The sequence below is a fragment of the Papio anubis genome, chromosome 4, assembly GCF_008728515.1.
Source record: "Papio anubis isolate 15944 chromosome 4, Panubis1.0, whole genome shotgun sequence".
Classification (NCBI taxonomy): Eukaryota; Metazoa; Chordata; class Mammalia; order Primates; family Cercopithecidae; genus Papio; species Papio anubis.
The window spans coordinates 166,337,740-166,363,438 of record NC_044979.1 but is presented as its reverse complement, the minus strand read 5'-3'; the positions used below and the strand labels follow the sequence as shown (position 1 = coordinate 166,363,438).

At 37.2% G+C, this 25,699-nt stretch overlaps 1 protein-coding gene across 1 annotated transcript; it reads left to right on the top strand.

Moving 5' to 3' along the window:
• The first annotated feature begins 16,980 nt into the window (after window positions 1-16,980).
• Window positions 16,981-24,205, top strand: LOC116274600 (keratin-associated protein 21-1). The gene has a single exon (XM_031665707.1). The coding sequence runs from the start codon at window positions 23,190-23,192 to the stop codon at window positions 23,445-23,447; it is 258 nt and encodes an 85-aa protein (XP_031521567.1). The 5' UTR covers window positions 16,981-23,189; the 3' UTR covers window positions 23,448-24,205.
• The last annotated feature ends 1,494 nt before the right edge of the window (window positions 24,206-25,699 follow it).

Here is a 25,699-nt window from a genome sequence, read left to right as displayed (position 1 = left end):
GGTTTTCTGTGTCATATTTGTTTTATTTCTGAAGTGCCATAGGCCATAGGGCATGTTGTTGTTCTCTCTCTCTCTAAATGTAATTGGTTTTAATGTATACAAGAATAACCACAGCTTACATTTAAAAATGTAATAATAATTGTCATTTTCAGACACTGTTCTCAATGCTTTTCATATACTAATTTAATCCTTAGTACTTAACTTAATATCCCTATAGCAAATGAGGCAACTGAGGGTCAGAGACGTAAAACGTGTCCAAATTTCACAAATGGTAAATGACAAAGCTAGTATTTGAACCTGGCAAGGCAGGCTGGCCCTTGAGTCATTGATTATACGTCACTGATACAATTTATTATCCAAATTGGAATACACTTGATAGTAAGGGGTGGCAGTATGCTTTTACCTGAGACTGCACTGTGATTACACTGCCTCTCAGTAAAACAACACTTTTAAAATGTACTATACTTATGATTTATGTTATTTCTTCATTTGGGTATGGCTGTATTTGGGTCAGGTGCCAAAAGACGATTGATGCTTGGCCATGGAAAAGGAGAAACAGAATGAAGGGAAGGGATTTGGGGAATACATTGAAAAGTATGAAATGGATTTTGCTAGATTGTGAATTTTGAATCATAGAAATAAACTAAAAATCTCATGAAGGGTGGATACATTATCAAAATGTTATTAACAGCATACAAGTTAGGCAGGTGAGATATCACAAAGGTAAAAATAATTTGCTTCAGTTTTCTTTTTAATTAAAAAAAATTTTTTTAGAGACAGATTCTTGCTTTGTTACCCAGGCTAAAGTCCAGTGGCTTGATCATAGCTTATGGTAACCTCAAACACCTAGGCTCAGGCAACCCTTTCACCTCAATTGCGTCTGTGTAAGTTTCAAATTTTTTGTAGAGATAGCGTCTCCCTGTGTTGCCCAGGCTGGTCTCAAACTCTGGGACTGAAGCAATCCCTTCCTTGGCCTCCCAAAGTGCTGAGATTACGTGCGTGAGCCACCACACCTAGACTAGATCATAGCTTTTAACACACGAGTTAACTTTTCTCATTAATTAACTCTATGAATTTGGTAGCAGATGTGGCCTAATCACCAATTATATCTTGTTTTGAATGCAGGTAGACACAGACATAATTCTGCCTCTGTGGCTGTATGCTTTAATGGGAATATAGCTTCCTGGCCGATGTGATGTGCTAAATTGCAATGAGGAAGAAGTTGAGGTTATGGTCTTAGGTAAAATAACAGCATAATAAAAGAGGCAAAATGATTTGTTATAGCAGCTCTCATGTGGACTGGTGCTCACCTGAGACCTTCACCATCACAGTAGGGGTCAGACTGCTAGTTATGGATAATAAAATCTGATGAGTATGTTCATCAAAAATGACTTATATTAGACTGAAAATTTGGAGAAAGCCAAGTTAGCAGATCACTTAAACACTTTCTTAACTGCTTTGATCAAATCTTTTCTAAGAGGACACGACAAAACGATGAAAGGCTGCTCCACAAACTGATGGAGACATGGAGGAGGCAGAGTCTGCATGACACACGGCCTGCCCGTTCCTGGCAGGCAAAGTGCAGGTCTTGGCATGGTGCTCTGAACAGACCATCAGTCTTCCTTTACAATGCAACTGAAACCTTACATGCTGACACCATGTATTCCAATTATGACACAAACTCGTATGGGAACTGTGGATGTGGTCTTGCCTATGGCTACAATGTGGGTAGCAAAAGCTACCCAGGACCGGGCTGTAATTAAGGCTCCATAAGTGGTGGTGACTATGACTCAAGCTATGGCTGTGATACAACTCTGGCTATGGTTACCCTCTCTACAGAACACCCTATTTCCAAAATGCTTATCATCTTGCTGCTGACTTTTGACTTCCAGTTTTTGTGCCTTTACTGGTATATCCTGTGATGAATTTCAAGAAGCCTGTGTTAATTTTCCTTTCCCTTCATCTCTTGTGGACGGTAGCAGGCAATATGATATTCCAGTTTACTCTTTGCCTCTGGGAGTTTCCGGCATTTTTGTATAGTCATCATTTAAACATTTGCTCTTGTATCATCAAACTATGGCTTTCCAACCTCTATTTGTATACTGTAGTTTATATATTATAGCTCCTAAATACATGCATTTAAATTTACATTACAGGATATTTTTCTATTTGTGTTCATCAAAAACTCCATGATTCACTTTACCATTGATAAACCAGGTCACATTTAGGTGTTTTAATAGTCCAGAAGAAATGGTCTACTTTGACAGTTGAACACAGGAACAAACAAGGTGTTACTACTGTGTTTATTAATTGCTATCACATGACATTGCTGTTTACTGACAAATCTCTTAAGCTGTGGGTGTGTATTTTAGGGAGTTCCTTATAAAATCAGCTGTAGGAGGCTTCCCGATAATTTAGAAAGTATGTTTTTTACCTCTTTTGTGGCTCATGGGCAATGATCATTCTTGAAATACAGCTTATATTTCTATGAGTTTAGATAAAAAACACTTTGGGCACATAAGCCCAAATACTGGAAAACAGCAAAAACTAAAGTGGGAGATTTTGCATGTGAAAGAAGAAAAATGACTCATTTAAATTAAAATGTAAGAAGTGGTTTTCTTAAGGCTCTCAAAAACATCAACTGTTGACAGGCAATGAATTTCACAGCAGAAGTTCACCTGGCAACCAGAAGTTGTGTAGAAGTGCCATTGTATTTTCTTGTATCAGTACTTTCTCTCTTTTTATTGCTACATAATATTCCATTGTATGGATATACCACATTTATAACCCATTCACCAGCTGACAGACATTTGGTTTGTTTTCATTTTTTTCTGACTAATATAAATAATGCTCTTACATTCATATACAGCTCATTGGGTGAATGTATGTTTTCATTCTCTTGGTTATATACCTACGAGCTGAATGGTAACTTTATGTTTAACATTTTGAAAAATTGTCAGGCTGTTTTTCAAAACACCCGCACCATTTTACGTTCCAACCAGCAGTGGATGAGGGCTCAGCTTCTCCACTAACACTTTATTATTATTAACACTAGTTATTATCTGACTTTATGATTATAGTCATTCTAATGGGTGTGATTTTAATTCACATTTCTCTGATGGCTCATGATGTTGAGCATATTTTCTTGTGTTTCTCGGCTATCTGTACATCCCTTCTGAGGAAATGTTCATTCAGATCCTCTGCCCATATTTGAATTGGGTTATTTGTCTTTTATCATTGAGTTGCAAGAGTTCTTTTTATATGCTGGATAAACTCCTCCATAAGATACAAAATTTGCAAACAGTCTCTTCTATTCCATGGGTTGTCTTGATATCATGTCCATTGAAAACTACAGGTTTTTAATTTGATAATGTCCAATTTATCTATTTTGCTTTTGTCACTTGTCCTTTATTATAACTAAGAAGTCTTTGACTAAGTAAAAAATTACTGCTATATTTTCTTCTAAGAGTTTTATAGTTTTAGCTCTTATGCTTAAGATGATCTATTTATAGTTAATATTTGTATATAGTGAGAAGGGATCCAACTTCATTCTTTTGCATGAGAATAATCAATTTTCCTGGCTTCACTTCTTAAATTGAATGTTCTTTTATAACTATGGAAAGGATATATTAGCATTGGGATTCACAAAGTATTCAGCTTATACGTATGTAAATATGTTCAAAATAATTCTGTAATATGTCTTATATTTTACAATTTTAATTCATTCAATTATTCTCTCTCTTATATTCACTTAATGAATATTGGATTTTATATGGCAGACTAAAAATAAAATACACAATTCCTTAAAATTAAAATCTGGGGGAAACAGCACAAAGAATTATTTATTATTTTAATATTTTAAAAATGCATTAAAATAAGAACCTAAAGTTCCATAGTACTTAATTGTATTGTGAAATAGCCATGGAATTGGAAATTAGAAAGCTGCGTTGAACACCAGCCATCTTTTATATGATAGAGACTCACTGAGATGCTAGTTTACCCATTTGTAAGATGAGATACGGTCAACCTTGCCCATTTCCTTAGCTTATTGTGAGAATTGAAAAGAATGTTTATTAGCAAAAGTGTTGTATGTTAAAAATCAAAGGCAACAGAATTTGCATCATTACAATAAAAATTATCCATACATAAACTTACTTCACTTAGTATATGATGATTCTCTGCACTATCTATGATACCTGGTGAACTGGCTCATTTTTCTTTTTTTTTCCCATACTATAGGTTATTACAGGCTCTCTGTGAGTATGACCACCTCTGATGTACAGGGGTTGATGTTTCCTACATCAGGGTTAGGATTCTTTGCTTCTTCCTCAGTCCTTGGCACACCTCTCTTTCCTTTCACCTGTGTTCAAGTGTTTCCTGGGTCTCTGGCAGTTTCCTACAGAATTCCACGTTCCTCATGCTGCTCCTGGGATACACTCATAGGAGATAAGCAGAAATCAGAAAAGAAGACTAAATAAGACAGTCAATAATAACTACTGTAACCAAGTCTCCAGTGCTTGTAATCCTGGGAAAGACGTATTATGTTGGTGCAAAAGTTATTACTTCTTTCAAGTTAATACTTCTTTCCCAAGATCGCCAAGAGTGGAGACTTTGTGACAGTAGTTATTATTGACTTTGTTATCATATGTGTTCCAAAGAAGTTCATGGAAAGGACACTTGACTCAACATTAAGGTCGCTGGTTAAAACCATATGTGTTTGTAAGACATTTCCCTTCTGTTTATTCATCACCTGCATGCCTATTTGCTTTAGTAGTTCAGTCTCCATAGATCACCCTTTATCTAGTGTGGACTGAATACCAAATGAAGTTTTCCTCCTGGAAAAAAAATGATATATGAGATTTAATGTGTTAGATTCCCTCATAAGCATTTAGCTGGAGTTCTTAAATTGCCAATAAAATCAGGGAGTGCTTAATCAGATGTAATGGTCTGGTACTCGATTGATTGCATTAATCAATGGCCTGAGGGGTTCATCAGGAAAGGGGAGAGCTGTGGCTACTCCATCACATCACATGGTCTGATTGATGGTTTTTTCTTTTTTGGACCATGATAAATATTTGAAATTTTAGAAATGTTAGAACATGTAGGAACTTGTGTGTGGGAACCAAACATTCAAGTCTTTGAAGTAGCTGGATTACTGTCTAATATTTTTTTCAGATTTCAGGTAAGATGGATAATCATAGGGAGACATAATCTGGGCATTTTTTTGCTTAAAGTGATGAAAAACCCAGACATTTCTATGAATTGGATTATATTAGGTGCCAAAGAGAGGTATAGTTTTGTACTTACTTCAATTTATTTCATATTTAAGAACTTATATTATGATATTTATTACCTGAAGTAATAGTTAAAACTTTAAAAACCTAGGCAGGGAAATGAAATCTTGTTAGTGTCATAGGGAAGAAAATAAAATTATTTCCTGCTATTAAAAGGAATGTATCTGCCAAACTATATCAATTTATTTACAGTAGAGACATTTAAGACAGAGAGAGATGCCAAGAAGAGATCTTCAGAGATGAGAGATGCTGGAAATACTTATTTTAACTGGAAGCTCTCTGAGGTCAGAGATTCCACCTCATTTCTTCTCTACTGTATTTCCAGCCCAGGACACTGTCCGGCATAGATATATGGACTCAATGCATTTTTGTGAAATAAGTTTATGTATGGGTAATTTTTATTGTAATGATGCAAATTGTATTGCCTTTGATTTTTAACATAAAACAGTTTTGCTGAACAACATTCTATTCAACTCTTGTAACAATCTAAATAGAAGGAATCAAAAGTGTTGTTGCCTGCTGAGTTCTCATTGACTGAATATACTAGCACAAAATTCGGCAGGCGTGAAAAAGATTGCATTATTTATTTTATTCCTAGAGGATTTCCTAATGAAATTATTTATTACATTTTCTGTGACATGGTGAATCATTTAATTTGCTCCCTAAATATTTTCATAAAGTCTTTTCCTAAATATTTTCGTAAAGCTTTTTCCTAAATATTTTCATAAAGTCTTGAACAATTTGAGTCTGCTGTTTGGTTATTCTTTGTATTCATTGTTAAGGAGATCTGACTATCCCAAAATGATTTTGTTTACATTTTTGACAATCTTTATACTAGTTTCCTTACAAGATAAATTTTAAAAAATTAAGCAATAATCTAAATTGATCTCTATCTTCTCCTAGTTTCTCCTACTCAGACATTCTATTTTTTTTAAAAATTTATTTATTATTATTATACTTTAAGTTGTAGGGTACATGTGCATAACGTGCAGGTTTGTTACATATGTATACTTGTGCCATGTTGGTGTGCTGCACCCATCAACTCGTCATTTACATCAGGTATTCTATTTTTTAACTTTTAAATTTATTTCTAAAATTACTTCTGGTGGGTAGATGTTTACTCACTAATCATATAAGCCAAAAGGGCATCTTACAAATTAATTTGTTCTGCTTTCTGCATATAATTTTAGGTAAAAAAGCAATTAACTTGTTTCTCTTGAAGATGAAATCTGGGCAGAATCGAATTATATCCTACAAAATGTACGAAGTTGTAGCTTTGCAATTTACTTGTGTATTTTCTGAATTTCAGATCTTACAAAACGAAAAGTTGGGTTTGAATGAATTATTCAAACTAGTATCATGAATAGTTTAGATAGCACCATCATGAATCTTCTTGCTGCCTGTTTTAAAGTCTGTTTATTATAGGTCTTATTATGGATTTTAATTCTCAAGTGCATATACAATGCTTTCTCCACTGTATGTCTTCTACAGGATCATAGTAGTGTCTTCTTTGAGATGGCTTTTTTTTTTCTTTCAAAATCAAATGCAGTATGTGGCTGTAGTTCTTTTCTCTTGAAAAGGCCAGCTAAATTGTGTAATTGGCACAAAATATATCCTGACTAGCAAAACATCACACATGGTTTGTCATTACATCCTAATTTTGGAAAGTTGGTGGTTCTAAACACAGTCTCAGTACTTATGAAGCATTGCTTGCTTTTCTAAAATCAGCATCAGCACGACTCAGGCCAAGTGGCATGGCCTTCCTTGGGCTTCTGCTCTGCACAAATTGAGATCACAGCCCCACACCAGCTTCCTTAGAATTCTCCTATAATTCAGAAAAAGTAATGGCCAGTTATTGTTGACATTTACATTCTCCCAGATATTTAACCAATTACACTTTGTTGGTAATTTAAAGCTTCTGAGAGAGAAACTGATATGAAACTGGTAGAGTCATTCCTAATAGGAATGCTTAGCCAGGCGGGCCCACATTTATACATTATCATGATTACCTCACTTGCTGTTATACTAAGATGAGAAAATAAATCATGTAGTCACTATAAACTGTGTTTATAATAAGGGATTGTGGTGGTTGCAACATTAGCCATAGGTGTAAAGTTGTTACCTAGATCATTGCTTTTATGAGCTTCTCTTGAATGAGTAATACCTAGCGGAGATGAATACCCGAGTTCTCATTACTCATTTTAATCACTGTTATTGCCAAGTAATGTAAACTGGGTCATTTTCTCACAATACTTTGTGGGAATCTTTGCTTGATCCCAGAGAACTTACATGTAGAGAGCAGAAGTCATCTTAACTATAAAGAAAAGTAGGAATAATAAGTATTAAAATAGTGTCATCATTGCCAAATTGCCAAGGTCTGAAAATATAACATCATCTGTTCCTCCTTTTCCTTCAGAAACATTGTCTTGCCAGAGACATTGTCTTGCCAAATTCTGTTTGTGTTTCTTTTTTTTTTTTCTGCTGTTGTTATATATATATTTTTAAATTATACTTTAAGTTCTGGGATACATGTGCAGAACGTGCAAGTTTGTTACATGGGTCTGCATGTGCCATGGTGGTTTGCTGCACCCATCAACCCGTCACCTACACTAGGTATTTCTCCTAATGCTATCCCTCCCCTAACCCCTCATCCCCCGACAGGCCCTAGTGTGTGATGTTCCCCTCCCTGTGTCCATGTGTTCTCATTGTTCAACTCCCACTTACGAGTGAGAACATGCAATATTTGTCTGTGTTTCTTATAACTAACTTCTTCTTTTGAGTGCCATTTCAATTGCTCTAGTCAGAAATTCCTGATCTTTTATGTTGTACAATAGCTTAATAAAGATTCTCTGTGAGTTCAGTCTTTTTGTTTAATGTATCATAGACATTACTGCAAGAATTAATTTCTTTTATCCAACCAGATTCAATTCAGTTCAATTTAATTAAGCAAATAATTAATGACAGCCTATAAGTACAGTTGATGCCTATGAATAGGCAATGGGAGCATAAGATGAACAAGAAAAGAAATTATACTCAAGGGATACATGGACTTTATAAGGAAACAAACAAAAAGCTACAAGATGAAGATTATAACAAAGTTATACCCAGGATGCTATTTATTCGTTTTAAATTAAGGCTTGTCTATGAATCTTTGCTTTATATACAAGATTCTAAATGAACAATAAAACAACAGATAAAAGCAACTTCTGGCCGGGCGCGGTGGCTCAAGCCTGTAATCCCAGCACTTTGGGAGGCCGAGACGGGCGGATCACGAGGTCAGGAGATCGAGACCATCCTGGCTAACACAGTGAAACCCCGTCTCTACTAAAAATACAAAAACTTAGCCGGGCGAGGTGGCGGGCGCCTGTAGTCCCAGCTACTCGGGAGGCTGAGGCAGGAGAATGGCGTAAACCCGGGAGGCGGAGCTTGCAGTGAGCTGAGATCCGGCCACTGCACTCCAGCCTGGGCCACAGAGCGAGACTCCGTCTCAAAAAAAAAAAAAAAAAGCAACTTCTTTTCTTAAGTTTACTTTACTCACCTGTAAAACCATTAAATGAAAATTTCTTCACTGTTGCCCTGTGAAGTCACTTTATCATGGGGGTGCTGTGCCATCTCTTCTACTACATTTGGTTGGTTAGAAGGCTGTTACACGTCCTGCCTCTTATGCCCAAGGTGAGGGAATTACACGGAAGCATAGACACCAGTAGGTAGGAATCATGAAGGTCATCTCAGAATTCTGTTGACCATGGTGTGCTATTTCGTATATTGTATGTATTTAATAAGAGCTTGTTTCTTTTGTTAAAACAACCAACAAAGTTAATTAAAAATAGCAACATTGGGCTGGGCACAGTGACTCACGCCTGTAATCCCAGCACTTTGGGAGGCCGAGGCGGGCAGATCGCCTGAGGTCGGGAGTTTGAGACCAGCCTGACCAACATGGAGAAACCCTGTTTCCACTAAAAATACAAAATTAGTCAGGTGTGGTGGTACGTGTCTGTAATTTCAGCCACTCAGGAGGCTGAGGCAGGAGAATTGCTTGAACCTAGTGAGATGGAGGTTGCAGTGAGCAGAGATGGCGCCATTGCACTCCAGCCTGGGCAACAAGAGCTAAACTCCATCTCAAAACAAACAAACAAACAAACAAACAAAAAAACACAGCAACATCATAAAACTACTTGAAAGAGAAGAAATGTGATAAACAAATGCAGAAAAATTATTGGCTTCCAGAAGAATGGTGGGAGGATGGCCTTTTTTTTTTTTGAGGATAAACATTATCAAAGTTTACCAATCATGATTTACTAGTAAGACATTTATACAAATGAATGAGAACTTAAGGCTTTGTATTGAGTATGGATATTGTTGATCTTTGTATTCCCTTTTCTGTAAGAAAAACAAACTCTTAGAGTGATCCCTCTTTTTCTGTATATATTCAACTGCGATTTAACTGTCATAAGGAAACAGCAGTGATAACGATATTCTGTACCTTGGAGAAGATATACAACAATTTTGTGAGCTAGTCACAGTGATCTGCTTAGAAAACAAACTATAATTAGGTCCATAAAGATAAAAATAATAGAAAAGCAAGATATAGGAAATACCAGGAAAGAAGTCAGCATTAAATTATCAGATATGCTGAACATTAGCATTTGAAAATAAAAGCATGGATGTTTTCCCTTACTAGGAGAAAAACCCCTGTTTTATAGTGTTTATGATTTTAAAAGTTGGAGCAGGAAACATTGCCTGTGGTGTTGTATATTTGAAGATTATAAGGTAACTGTTTTCTATTTGCTTTGTACAATTCAAGAGACCGTAATCAGAATTCACGAACAGAAGATTCAATGGGTCAGACTTCTTGACTTAAGAAATTCCTCTAGCCGGGTGCAATGGCTCAGACCTGTAATCCCAGCATTTTGGGAGGCTGAGGCGGGCAGATTACACGGTCACGAGATCGAGACCATCCTGTTTAACATGGTGAAACATGATGTTTCTACTAAAAATACAAAAAATTGGCCAGGCATGCTGGCGGATGCCTGTAGTCCCAGCTACTCAGGAGGCTGAGGCAGGAGAATCATTTGAACCTGGGAGGCAGAGGTGCAGTGAGCTGGGATTGTGCCACTGCACTACAGCCTGGATGACAGAGCAAGACTCCATCTCAAAATAAATAAAATAAAATAAAATAAAATAAAATAATAAAAAAGTCATTTCTGTAATAATTAGTTGTGTCTGAAAAGTGGATTGATAATTTTATGGCCTACCCTGTCTCTAAAGATACTAACACATGGTCTCAGTCACCAATTCATGGATACTTTGTGAATGCAGCCCTGGCATCTGGGAGCTGGGCAGAACTAACTGTCCTCTGAAGTTTCTTTTTACTGTAACCTCTGGGATTCTATGAACAAAAAGTGGCTTTCAAATACAGAGGCTTGAGAAGAATGATGTTGCTGAATATAGAACAGAAAAAAATAATATGATTGACCGTAGAATTCTGTAATGGAGAGAGAGATCAAATATTATCAGTTAGTTTTAGAAACCTGATCCCATTGTAGAGAGGTATCTTCTAGCATAGAATAAATTAGAATTTCAAAGTAGGGAGCAGATAAGATTGTGTGTGTGTGTGTGTGTGTGTGTGTGTGTGTGTATATTGATGCTTTGAGGAAAGACAAAAATTCACCTTTTATGGACCAACCTCTGTTCTGGATTCTGAACTATCAATAGTCATTTATCAAACATTTATAAAAGTTTATATAATGACTTTGTTAGATGTTGTAGATTTAATGGCACAAGATAAAGTTCTAGACTCCAAGAAGTTTGCACTCTGATGTATGGGAGAGATAACAAGACCACACAATCTAAGTTATATTAAAAATAAAACCTCTTAAATAGCACTTACTATTGGCTAGGTACTATTCTGAGTGATTTACAGATACCAGCTTAAATTCTATTCACAACCCTAAGAGGTAGGTACTTTCGTTATATTCATTTTAAGATGAGAAAACTGAGGCACAGACAAATGAAATGAATTGTCCAAGATTTTAGAGCTAATTAGTGGCAGAGGCAGAGTTGAAGCCAGAATCCGTGTTCTTAAGTGCCACACTGAGATGCCACTCTTGCGGCAGCACGCTAGAGCTCACTGTGAGATGTCTCTTTTGCAGCAGGATGCTAGAGCTCACTGTGAGATGCCTCTCTTACAGCAGCATGCTAGAGCCAGCTGTGAGATGCCTCTCTTGCAGCAGGATGCTGGAGCTCACTGTGCTGGCTTGTGAAGGCTAATTGTGTGTATATCGTCTCAGCTCCACAATCAGTAACATCATGTTGGTAGTTTGAAACTGGCTAAGAGGGAAGTATTTATTTATTTACTTTTTCCCAGTAAGTGCATTTACCAGCACCTTACTGGCAGGTTATGATACAGATGTGATAATATTTCTAATGTTTATGCAGAGGGTGCTTTGGAAAAAAATAAAAAAAGAGACATCAAAGTTAGAGATGATGGGGAGTGGAAAGTTCCAGGAGACAAAAAATCATCCTTGAAGGATGAATGGGAGGTAGACTGTTGGATGATTGGAGAAATGATCAGAGGGACCAATAAAAGGAGAAGGCATCGATAACATGCCATCTTATTGACAGAGGTCTGGTCTTTACTGGAAGAGTCAGTTAGCAGAGGCAGTCAGAGGTTTCCCTTGCAAATAGTCACAGAATTTGGGTAACTTGAAAGGCTTGGTTAAAAGATACCACATCAGCTCATCTGCAGCCATCAATCAACTTGCCATACCAGCTGGAAATGGGAACAGGGAAGACCATTAGGAAAGGATGGTGCATCAAGATTCATGAAAATTACTTTAAGAGGCACCCAGTGCAGGCAATAGTTCCACAGAGATGCTAAGTGCATTGGGAACTATTCATTGTTGAATGTTGAGAGACTCTAAAGTATGCAGGGATTTCTTTGATAGCTGGAAATTTTTTTTTAATGGAATGATTTTTTTGGGGAACTAGTTATCTTTTTCTTATGACAAGTCTTTAGTAAGAGGCTGGGAGACCATCTTGTAAGACATGGGTCCAGAGAAGAGTGAGCTCTGGATCTGAAAGCTGTTATGGAGACACTTAGGAGCTGGGAGACCTCAGGAAAAACTCATTCTTATCCAGTCTCATTTTTATCCTTTCTGTAAAACTGGAATTAAACTAACCGTGCTGCCTTTTACAATACTTTTACAAGGATCAAATATAATATATATAGAATATATGTATTTGATATATATATATATTATATATATATATATATATTCACTGCATTCACAAAGTCCATGAATTGGTGACCGAGACCATGTGTTATATGTAACCATGTAAGATATATATATATATATATATATATATATATATAAAATAGTTTTGAAGAAAGACTTGCTTAATTAATTAAGCATACATAGATTTTTCTGTTGGAGGGTATTTTTCCTGGTATGAGCGAATGACTCAATAGGTTATTGACTTAGGTTCTTAACGTCGCTGGCATTCATTGGTCAGTTGCCACGAAGAAAAAAATGTACTTAGTATCATGTCATACTGCCCTTTCTATATACTACACATAATAATGTTTCTAGGTCAGAAGTATTTAACATCTGTTTCCACCACAGTTAATAAACTTCAAACTATGCCATGATGTCAAACCTAGTGACATACTGTTGAGCATTTATGTTTGGTAATAAATTATTGTACAAAATGCTCCAGGCAATATGGCATAACACTTAACAAGGATTTGTTTATTGTCTGAGTGTTTGGTCATTTTGTTTTATTGGTTATCAAAATATTAATTAAGATATATTATAATAAAATAACCAAACTTTAATAGAGACCAATTTAATAATATGTTTGGGAATATATTTGAGAATATTCTGCAGCAAGACCAGTTGAGTGGTAACTGGAAAATATAGACTTTTGATCAGTTGTAATTTGTAAGGAATTCTGTATTTTCAAGGAAAAATTATGAGGTTAGGAGTTAAAATTCAGTAAGGAGATGGGGGCTTGTGTTGTGAAATGCTTCAAAGGGGTTAAATAATGATATGGTCTATTTAGTAACCAGGCAGCAGGGACATCTTTGGTGACTTACTGAGAGCAGGCTTAGTTATATGATTGAGATAGAACACAAATTACAGTTAATTGAGAAATTGATGAGTAAAAGGATGGCAAAATTCTGGGCACAGCCTACTTGTTGAAAAAACTTGGTGGTGAAGGGAAGCAACAAGGTGGAGTGAATGGTGGATGGGTGTGGGGGGTTAAGGACCAACTCCTGAAATATTAACAGAAACTTGAAGGTCTGAGAATGTGTGTTTTTTGCCACTTACATCCTCTCAAGAAAGTCTGTAGGGCAATGGAACACGTTGGGCTTTATCTAGGGCCAGCTACATAATTTGCAGAGTCCAGTGTAAACAGAAAACATGCTCTCTTGACATGTCATGATGCTTTTTGTTCGCTATTAATGTCATGTGCTCTTGGGCGTGGGAATACCTGTTGGGTGAGTCTAGATCTTTATAGTTGTTCCATCTTGACCTTTTCCATGCCTGTGCTCAGGCTCCTTTTGTGGAAAGAAGGTGGCAGCAGTCACTGAGTGATGGAGCTGAAAACCAAAGACCTGTTCTGGTGGTGGGCTGGAGATGAGAGGTGGGACTGTGTGTGAGCTGACACCCCACCCCAGCACATGTTCCATTGCCCCACAGACTTCATCAATGAACCACAAATTCAAAGATAAAAGTATTAAGAACTTAAAGCTGGGGGCTGTAGAGCATTAAACTCCAAGCACAGGAACCTTTCCTGAGCACTGGCCTTATAAACTGCACGGATTGCAAAGCAGTATGATTGGCTCTGATTGTGCCTTACATACGGCGTGCTCTCAATCCATGATGGATAAATTGAATTGATTGGTTTAATGACTATGTAGTGAAATATCCAGTTAAATTTGTGCAAGTAAATATCACCATTCCGTACTTGTCTAGGGAGAAAGTAGGGAAGAGTTTGCTATGTGTAAGGATTCATGGAATTTTAAAGAATTGCATATGTGTTGGATTTTATTTTATTTTATTTTATTTTGCACAGAGAAAGGCACAGACAATAATGAGGGAAGTCCAAATCTCAAGATGGCTTTTGCTCTTTGGCTTAATTATATATGATCATGGTTGAAGATTATACACTTTTACACAGGCTTAGACCCATAATTTAAAAAACAAAAAAAAAACTATACTCATTTTCTCTTAGCCCTATCTTTACCTAACTCTTCTTTCAGGAAGAAGAATTGTAGACAATTCTGACCCTGAGCAGCATGACTGGATGGGCAAATGATAATGCTGCCTTGTTTGTTAAGGGAGACTTAGAACTCTTAGAAGGCAGAGGTAAAAATGGTCAATTTGCGTTTGTCTTATACAAACCTATGAAGGTCAAAGTGAAATGTAAGCAAGGATCTATTAGCATCAAAAAACAAGTCATAGATATTCACAATTTATGGAATGGTAATATTGGCATTTCAATGTTTTTAAGAAAGCTGATTTTTTGGACTCTGCTCTCTTTTTAAGTCACACTCAAAGAATATGGAATTTGGAGTCTGATGACTAAGTTATACTTCTGTCACTACACAGCTGTGTGGTTCTGGCCAAGTCACTTGATTTTATTTAGAAAAAAAACTCTGGACCAAAAAAAGTCTCTTAATAGGAATTAAAATCCCTGTTAAGTAGGATTAATATTATTCTATATATTTACATATACACATGTACACACACACGGACCCAAACAAAATTTCATGGCCACTTCATTTAGTTAGAGGACAAACCACATATTTTGGTCTACGTAGGGTCATGAGTCACATGTGAGATGTTTTTAATAGAAGAGCGTTGATGAAAAAGAAGCCCGTATTGCTCCAGGCTCATTATCAACTAGAGACAAACCCCAGGTAAAAGTACGTTAGAAGAGCCTTTCTGACAAAATTGGAGTGACCTCCTAACAAAACTGGAGTGCCTAGTTAAAATGAGCTCCTTTGAAGCAGATTTCTATGAGACTGACCAGGTGGATTCAGTGTGTTTCACCCATCCCTGATTGTATGTGAAGGTCCGCGATTGTGGGGACCATTCAGACATGCAGAATTACCCCTTATAATTCATTGACATTCACCTCCTAACACCGTGAATTGCTACTACTATGGCGATCCCTGTGGAGGCTGTGGATATAGCCCTGGCTCTGGCTGCGGCGGTGGGTCAAGGTACGGCCGTGTCAATGGCTGTCATTCTGGCTGTGTTTGCAATGGCTAATTATCTATTTTGCTACAGAGCATGCTAGACCTCTTTCTGTTAGAAAATCACTATCAGAGCATTATTTGCTGCTGAAGTGACAATAGGATGACAGCTGTGACTCTATTTAAATCCCTTTGAACTATTTTTGCCATAGATAGAGGTTTGATGTTAATGGAAGAAAGATTATATGCCAACTGTTTCCTGAAATTTAACCCTTAAGTTTCATGGTTTCTTCCAATGGTATGACTATGGCCATGAGCATTTGTGCTCTACGTGGCAAATCAGTTTCCCAATAAAATACATTTTTGAATCTATCAAGTCTGTGTCATCCATCTTATTTAAAATCATCCATTACTATAGATTTTGTGACCTTCCTGTTTTATTGTCATTTCATGTGTGTGGTTACCTGTGACTTTACCATTTTCAGACATTTATCCAAGTATTTTTCTTCAGCAAGTTACTATTTGGTGATTACATCAGAAATAACAGAAACACATGCTTATATAGGCAATTGCACAGGATTCAGAATTGTGTTTATGGAAATCTGTAATATCTTGTAGGGTGGATTGGAAAGGAAGAGACATGAGCCTAGGAGAATTCGGGAAGATGTGATGTGGGCCTGAATTGAGTTTTGTCACCAATAAAGGGAAGAAAGTGATGGACTTATGAAGCAGTCTGAAGGCCAAGTATTTCAGCCTTGGACATGATGAAAGAGGAAGGTAGATGAGATGCCCAAGGACGAGAAACTTAGTAGAAATGCATCCTTGTGATCTTTTGTGAGGAAAGATATTAGACTTGTGCGGGAAGAAGTGACATGGGTTACATTTAAAGGTTTATAATATGGCAGGAGGGTTGGATTTGCTTCTTGTCTCCAGAGATCAGAATTGGGACTAATGGGCAATAGCCTCTAATTTTTTTTACAAGTATATCCCTGAGAGCTAAATTGGCTATTCCACGGGAATATAGGTGATGAAAACTTCCCAATCACAGGTAAGACAGACAAAATCACCAGAGTGAGAACTGCAGAATAGCTGGTGACCTAGTGTTCATTCTGGTCCTGAACTTCTGTGAACTTCACATCAAGAATGACCCAGAACTGTTGAGCCTGATGAGCGAGAAAATGATGCCAGTAATGACAGAGACAAGACAGTAAAGGAGACAGGAGAGTCAGTTTTTCACAAGGCTAAGTATCTTACATAAATTGAAAGAAAGTCATGGCTGGTGTAAAATCTCAATAATTCTTCAAATAAGATTAGGTCTTCTGTGTACTCAGTACTCAGCAGTGTAGAAAGGAGTTGTTATTCAACTTAGAGGCTAAGAAAAGAGAGAAATAGCTCATGTTATGGTAGATGTTTTGGAGAATTTCCTCCCTCCCTCCCTCCCTCCCTCCCTCCCTCCCTCCCTCCCTCCTTCCTATCTACCTGCTTGCTTACCCATCAACTATCTATCCAAATGGGGTCAGTCCTCAGTGGATCAGTAGTCTTATTTAAGTTATATGATAGTATTACGAATAGAAAGAAGTTATTGTTTTTATAGTGATAAATATAAAAGTTTTAAAATACAGAGGGATTATTTAGTGGGAAGATAAGAAAGATTTGCAAGAAGAGGGGCATTTGAATTGAGGCCTGAGGCATGAACAGGAATGGCCAGTGTGATAGGGCAGCAGAACAAAAAGCCATCTTCTTATGCATTTATGACAGTATTGGCAAAACTGCAATAACCAAGCAGATTTATAGAGGAAATTCATAGCCTTTCTCTAGTCTAAGAAGGGTACCCAGAGAGCAGCACAGACCTCATCAATGATCTGGAAGGCCTGGCCAGGAGGGGCACTTGATGGATTACACTCATCTGCTGTGTGACTTTGGGCTAGTGACTTAATCATCTTGGGCTTCAGCTTCTTTCCTTAAACACTAGTTCAAGTAGTACCTGCCCTATTCATTTCACCAGATTGTGAGAATGAATTGAAGAAATGTATGTAAAGACACTTTACTAACTACAATATAGAAGGACAGGTTAGAGAGAACTTTTTCATTGTTTAATGAAAATTTAGACAAGAAAACTCTTGGAATTGAAAGCTAGAAAAAAATTACTGTACAGTAAGTGGGGAAATTTATGTACATCCCAAATTATGGAAATCTCTAAAACATATCTCCTATTAATATTTAGGATTTACTGTATAATAAATCCTTGATCTTCACTAAAACTCTTACTGTGAGATGACACTCAATGAAGCTATCAAAATAGCCATAGTCCTAAAAATAAAATATTTTTGTATTATAGGCTGATCTTTTGACTCTAGTGGTATTCCAAAAACAAAAACAAACAACAACAACAACAACAACAATAAAAATCACATGAGCTTCCTTTACATAACACATGATTGGTAGCTAAATATGTTTTCAAGTGATATGCTTTATAAATGCAACATAAAATCATCTTATAATTGCTGAGCTTGAAAACATGCATGATGCTATTCCTAATGACATATGGGTGACACTGTATGTTTAGTAATAAATTACTATACAGAGTGGCTCAGTCAAGGGTGTACAAAAGCTACTGGGAGGATAATTCATTTTCTGTGGGGTTTTGCTTCTTCATCATAGAAAAATTTTAAATTAGAGTATGTATGTATATACCATGGGACAACCTCCTTTAAATTACAAAGTTATCACATTAAATTCTGATAAAATCAGCATTTCAGTAAAAATAAGTATGGATATTCGAAAAGCTATTATTAGACAAAAATTCAAAACTATGGTATGAGAAAAATACAATCAAAGGTATAACATTTACAGAATATAGTTCCTGACCTAAAGCACTGCATAGGCATGAAACCTATGAAAAAGGATGTGAGAAAGCTTAAGATTCCATTTTAGAAAGAAGAAACTGGTGTTCAGAGAACTTAAACGTATATCCAAATATCTTATGGCTTATAAATGCCACACAAACAATGGAACATATGTTTGACTTAATCATCTTTTTTATGGTAGAGAAATATTACGTGCAAATTATGTGCCAAACATGTATTCAGAGCTGGATTTTCAGGGAATGTAGATAGTTTCTGCCCTTATGAAAGAGTGTCCAGAGATCTGAGTGGAAAGGATTAGAGGTAATGCAATCTTGATAGAAGACCTTTTCAATAACTCAGGGGTATTGTGTCCTGGAAGTGAGTATTGGCAGTAGTGTTGAAAAGCGAAGTGTCTATTCCAGGGAATGATGCGAAGTAGAATTTATAATTTTGAATTTCAAGGATAATAGAAAAAGAAAGAAACCTAGGGAAAAGAAAACAATTGGAACAGAGATTCATTTTCTTTATGCTTATTTTTAGGGATGAAACATAGTAGAGTGATTAGATAAGGCCAGTGACAGACAGCAGAAAAAATAGGAAGATTTCTCGACTGAAAGAAAAATGTCTCATAATAAAGATTATCAGAAAATGAAATTGGCGGCTTTGTGAAAATCCCTGCTGAAGGCATTTAATAAAGTGCTGGATCACCACTCATTCCTTTGTTGTCAAATTCGAGCACCCAGGAGAAGAATTGATCTTCCTGAGTACATATTCTGTTCCAACTTGGATTTTGTGGCTGTTATAGTAAAAGTAACTTAAAAGTATAGAGTCAATCTGATTCTGACAATGATTTAAATGAAACCCAGACAAGTGAGATAAGTTAAAAACAAAGAAACAAGAAAAAACCCACTTTTTTGGACTGTGTGTTTGGTGATAGAAGGGTCAGATGCTGGGCATAAAATAAGAAGAAAGGGTTAGTTTGGATTGGACACCTGTAGTTTTAGAAGCCTACTTGTAGATGTATAGCTATAAATCAGGGTTTCTAGACCTCAGTACTCTTTGTTGTTGGGGACTACTCTATACCTTGTAGGATTAGCTACTTCCCTGGTTTCTACTACTAGATGCCAGTAATGCCAGTAACTTCTCCCGCTCTCCCAAGTCGTGACAACTGAAAATGTCTCCAGACATTATTAAGTGTCTCTGAGGGCAAAAAAACCATCATTGAGAACCACTGATATGGGTGTGCACTAGCTCCATTGTGTCTGTTTTACTTGTAGTGTGGAAAGAAATGAGCCCTAAAATAGGGGCAGTAAAAAGGTAGGTTGCTCCTAAGAGGAACAGAGGTCATTTTGTGGGGGGGCCACTTTATTAATGCAAATGCTTGACCCTGAGACAAAAACCACGTATGATCTATCTTTGAAAACTTTCATTTCCCAAGACAACATCTTTCCTATGGCATGGGCCCAGTTAGTGTTTGTGGAATTCAACTGAGTTGTTCAGTGGATGCCTAGAAAGCAAAGCAACCAACAAAAATGTTTAAGTACATATTAAAATTTTAAAACTAAAATTAGATATGAGGAAACCCAATGTGGAAAAAGCAGAGATTCTTTGTGAATCAGTGATATCTTTGTGAATTCAGTGAAAACTGAATGCATTTTAGTTAGAAGAGAGGAAGCAGGTAAATGGATTTGTGGTCTTGTTCTCTGGATTAAACCTGGTGTTAGAACTTCAGGAGAGGACTTTAGGCATACAAGGATATAGGAAAGATGGGAAGCACTGTTGATTAAGACACCAAGGCACTGGAAGCCCTGACATTGTTTTCATCTCTCTCTACATCTAGATTTGCTTCAAGAACCAGTGAGCTTTGGAGTTTGTAAATATTCTCTTAAATGAAGTTCATAGTGTTTCAGTGTAAGTTCTTCCAGTATGGTCATATGAACATGAGTGCAAAAGGAAGTGAAGAGCAGGAGTTTACATATTTACTTGATTCCAACAGGACCATACTGCACAGAGAATGTTATTGACAGCTGTGTACCCCATGGAAGAACCAAGGAGAGAGGGAGATCTCAGGTCAAGGCAAGCTGCTCAGTTCTGCATAGCATCTCGTTTCTGCTGAGTTCTGTATCTTTCCTATAATACCAACAACTAGGAGCCGGTGTCTGTGAGATCACTTCCCACTAATCTAATTCACCTGGATTATTACAAGGACCATCAGTCATTATAAATGTCTGAAGAACCGTGATAAATAACATGGAATTCTAGTCTTAATCTGTATTATGGATGGATAAATGTTTCAGTCCTTTACTGATAGGAATGAAAAGTTGAAGTTTATTGAAAAATATTTTTTCCCTTGAATCCTTTGCTTTTCTAAGTACTTTTAGTATACCAGATGGATATTCTGTATCCTGCAAGTGGAGAGATAAGTTGCTTGCTTGTGTAAATTTGCAGTTGAGGTGATGGATGGTAACATATATATAGTTTTATACACGAATACACATACACACACACACACACAAACCTATATAACAGATACATAAGTAACAGGTCCGAGCACTAATTACAGGTATCCTCTTGCAGAATCACCATGGTCCTGCTAGGACTATAAAGACAAAAATTTTTAAAATATTAGAGAAAATAAAGATGCCATACACGTTAGACAATTTTGAAATGTCATAGAAATTTTATGGCTGAACACCAGTTCCTGAATTCTGACCACGTTTTCAGCCTCAGTAGAAAAAATATTCTTTGTGGCATCAATATCGTTTGCTACAGTCATACCTAGACTAGACCCAAATTGAAGCTACAGTGGCTTCAATTTGGATCTAGTCTTTGACTCCTATTGACTTTTAAGTTCCTCTTATGTAAAATGTGGATTGGGTCTCAGGTTTGCCTGGAATTTCTATGTGAAAGGTATAGTCTCTTTCCTCAAGAATATCACGCTTTTATTAGTAAACAAGATAAAGTTTCAACAAAGTATTAAGAACTTAAAGCTGGGGGCTGTAGAGCATTAAACTCCAAGCACAGGAACCTTGTCTGAGCACTGGGCCTTATAAACTGCACGGATTGCAAACCAGTATGATTGGCTCTGATTGTGCCTTACATATGGCGTGCTCTCAATCCATGATGGATAAATTGAATTGATCGGTTTAGTGTCTATGTAGTGAAATATCCAATTAAATTTATGCAAGTAAATATCACCATTCCATACTTGTCTAGGGAGAAGGTAGGGAAGAGTTTGCTATGTGTAAGGATTCATGGAATTTTAAAGAATTGCATATGTGTTGGTCTGCATATAGAAGCAAACAAGATAATCTACTTGTGAAGTAGAATTTATAGTTTTGAATTTCAAGGATGAAAAAAACAGAAAGAAACTGAAGGAAAAGAAAAAATTGAGACAGAGATCTATTTTCTTTTCGCTTTTCTTCGGGACGAAACATAGCAGAGTGATCAGATGAGACGAGTGACTGACAGCAGAAAAAAAGGGAAAGGGAAAGATTGCCAACTGAAGGGAAAATGTAATCCGCAGTAGCAATGAGGAAAGGCATCCTGAAGAAAGTGATTCCAGTTCTGAGTTTTGATGTATAAACAGAAGGTTTTTGGTTGATAATTGAGGGTGTCAAGAAAAATACTAATGGCAGAAAAAAATGATACTCATTTTCCTCTTTCATATCTTGAAAAGATAAGTGTGATAGAGAGGATTATTGGGAAGAAAGAGGGCACCTTGTATTTCAAAATCACAATGAACATTTTTGTGGAAGATTGAGAACTCGTAATAAGTGGGTAATGAGTAGCATGAAATGCATGTATGGAAAGGGGACAAAGTTTATTTTTGTGCTACTTTATATCATAGAAGTGTTAGTTGTTAAAGGTGGGGTTTTGCTGTCAGCAACCTGAAATTGTCCACTCTCCTTTAGCTTCTGAAGTAAATGTTCAAGGAATAGTAGTTAAGGGAGAAAAAAATGGTTTATTAAATTCTAGGAATGTACCCGTATTTCATCATGCAAAACTTTGATGAAATCTGTATTGGAGGAAAGAACTGGAGTTTCTGGTTGAATGAATTTTTTTGATTCCTTATCCAAACAAAGCTGGTTAGGTTTTAAAAGGCTCCTCAATGACAATTACTTACATAGCTTAAGAAATGGGAGAAAAAAGGAGGGCTTCTCTGCCTCCCGAAGGTCTTGGTTTGCCTGGTGTATGGAAGGAAAATGTAAAAAGCACCTGCAGGTAGCATACAGTCTGGCTTTGAATGATCAGCTGTGAACATGTTTCTTGGGATTTGAGGGAGGTTGGACAAGGAGTAGATGTGGAAGTGCAGAGTGAGTTGTAGAAAGAAGCCTGGCAAGAAGCTGTAATGACTCCGGAAAGAGAATAGAGGTGTCTCCTTCCATATGGGTAGAGGTAGACATTTTAGGAAAAAAGAGAGAGAAAAAAAAAGGATAAAATTTTGTTATGATCCCCCCAAAACTAGTTATGTAAGATATATATTTACTGATAGGAGATTTTGAAAATCAGTATCAGCTTTATATTTGGGCACATGATTTCATTGAGACAGTTCTTTGGCAGAGCAGATTAAAACGATGCTCCTGAAATGAAACTAGAGGCTCCAAAATAATTGGCTCATTTTAAGCAAAATATTATGCTTATAATTTATATGAAATATAAATTGATGGTCAACAGTGACTGGCACATAATAGCTGTTCAAATATTTGTTGGCTAAGTCAGGGAGTGAATGGTATGCTTTGGCAATTACTGACAGTATATAAAGGTCTCAGGGAAGCAGAAGACATCCACACCTCAGAAGCATCTTCTTGAAACCCATCTCAATTCTCTCCTCTTGACAACATGTGTTGCAACTACTATGGCAACTCCTGTGGCTATGGCTCCGGCTATGGCTGTGGCTATGGCTCTGGTTATGGCTGCGGCTATGGCTCCGGCTATGACTGTGGCTATGGAACTGGCTACGGCTGTGGGTATGGCTGTCGGTTTGGCTCCCGTTATGGCTGTGGTTATGGAACTGGCTATGGCTGTGGATACAGCTCTGGCTCTGGCTACTGTGGCTACCAGCCATTTTGCTTTAGAAGATGCTATTCTTCCTGCTAAAATATCACTGTCAGATGACCATTTGCTTCTAAAATGACACATCTAAAGATAATGCTGATTCAAGGATTCATACTCCAAGATTTCTATATCCAAGAATTACATGCTTGACAGAGTTTTGGACCTCTAGCCTCACATTTCTTTGAATGAAATCACGGCCATGGGATCCATGGTGTCATCTGACTGTTTTCCAAATGTTATCTTTTGCTCCCTTAATCTCTGATTGTCTGTTATGACTGCATTAATGATCAAACATCCACAGTTGGGGAAGGCAATCTTTTGCAATAAAAATGGTTCTTTATTTCTAAAAATCTTTGTGTATTTGCTTGTGAATTACTCCTTTCTTGGGGTGTTTTGGTATCTCTTGAAAATTGGGCTAACAGTATGTTGGCTGAACCTTAGGTATTTCCTTGATATACCGCAATTATTTCCTCTTATACTTGCATCATAAATAATGTCTTCTCTATCTGCTTCTCATATCCCACATGCTCAGGCTCTCACATGCCCAAGCACAAATCACAGATTATTTCAGAACTGTGCTTTGGAAATGGCACTGAGTGTCTAGAATGGAGCTGGAGGGGAAAAGGGAGGGGAAGTGACACCTATTCAGGATGTTATGACAAAAGTCTCAGGGAGGAGATATAGCCTGAGTGCTTAAAGAAGTAATGTAATCTCATCACTTTGGGAGGCCGAGGTGGGTGGATCACCTGAGGTCAGGAGTTCAAGACCAGCCTGGCCAACATCGTGAAACCCTGTCACTACTAAAAATACAAATTATTAGCGGGGCTTGGTGGCGCATGCCTGTAATTCCAGCTACTCAGGAGGTGGAGACGGGAAAATTCCTTGAACCCTCAGGAGGCAGAGGTTGCAGTGAGCCGAGATTGCGCCACTGCACTCCAGCTTGGGTAACACAGTGAGACTCCGTCTCAAAAAAGAAAAAAAAAAAAGTAATGCAATAGATGAGATCACTTCCAGGATTGTTGAAAATTTTGCGTCAGGCTCAAGTGTTAGGTATGAGGAATAAAAACCTAAAAAAAGGGTAAGTTAGAAGAAAGAGTGTACTATCAAATTTATCTACATCTGACAAAAGCACAAATATATTTGTTTGCTTACATGGAGGTTGAGAAATGTGATTTAATTCACTTAACAAATAGTTTTGCATAGACACCATCCTAGACACTGAAGACACAGAAGAAAAATTATAAGCAAATGTCCTGTTCTCAGAGTGTTTATAGTCTAACAGATGAAGATTTAAAAAAGCAAAAATAGGCCGGGCCCAGTGGCTCACGCCTGTTAATCCCTGCACCTTGGGAGGCTGAGGTAGGCGGATCACTTGAGGGCAGGAGTTGGAGACCAGTCTGGCCAAGGTGGCGAAACCCCGTCTCTACTAAGAACACAAATATTAGCCAGGCGTGGTGATGGGCACCTGTAATCCCAGCTACTTGGTAGGCTGAGGCACGAGAACCACTTGAACCTGGGAGACGGAAGTTGCAGTGAGCCAAGATCGCATCATTGCACTCCAGCCTGGGCAACAAGAGCAAAACTCCGTTTAAAAAAAAAAAAAAAAAAAAAGAATAATAAAAAGAAGCAAAAACGAATTAGACAGATAATTGCTATAGAGGGAATAAAGCAGCTTAATGGAGAGGAGATTAATGTTTGAAGTACTGGAGAGACAGCTCAGAGAAGTATTTTGAGATTGTGACAGTTGAGCTCATAATACAACATTTTCAGCAGCAAAGAAAGACTAAAAAAGACAGTAGTAAGTACCAAGGGGGAGAGCAGTTCATTGAGTTTTGGATGTGATGTGTGATGACACAGTTTTCAGTTAGAAAAGAGCAAGGTCTAGTATCTTAATGGAGTTCTTTTTAGATTGGGGTGGTCATAAAAATGAGATTAAAGGGTTTGTTCTAGTTTCCTGGCTGACTTTCTGATGTGGAGTGTTTACTGCTTCTTGGATTCTGATTTTAGTGTCCTTTCCTCCAGTTCTAGACCATCCAAACTCTATCATTTAAATCTTACAACAGAGAGTCTTCTGGATTCAGTAGAAACTTCTTACAATCAACAGTAATAACGGTATCCCTGTTTCATCCACACAACAGGGACCATTACACGAAGTCTGGTTCTCTGAGGTCCCTGGAGCTGGGTGACCCCACAAAATGTCTGGCTCTGAGAAAGATAGCCCAACAATCAATATCAGTCCAGGAGGAAGGCTACATCCAGGATGGAATCTGTCCAACTGATGGACAATCGGGGTT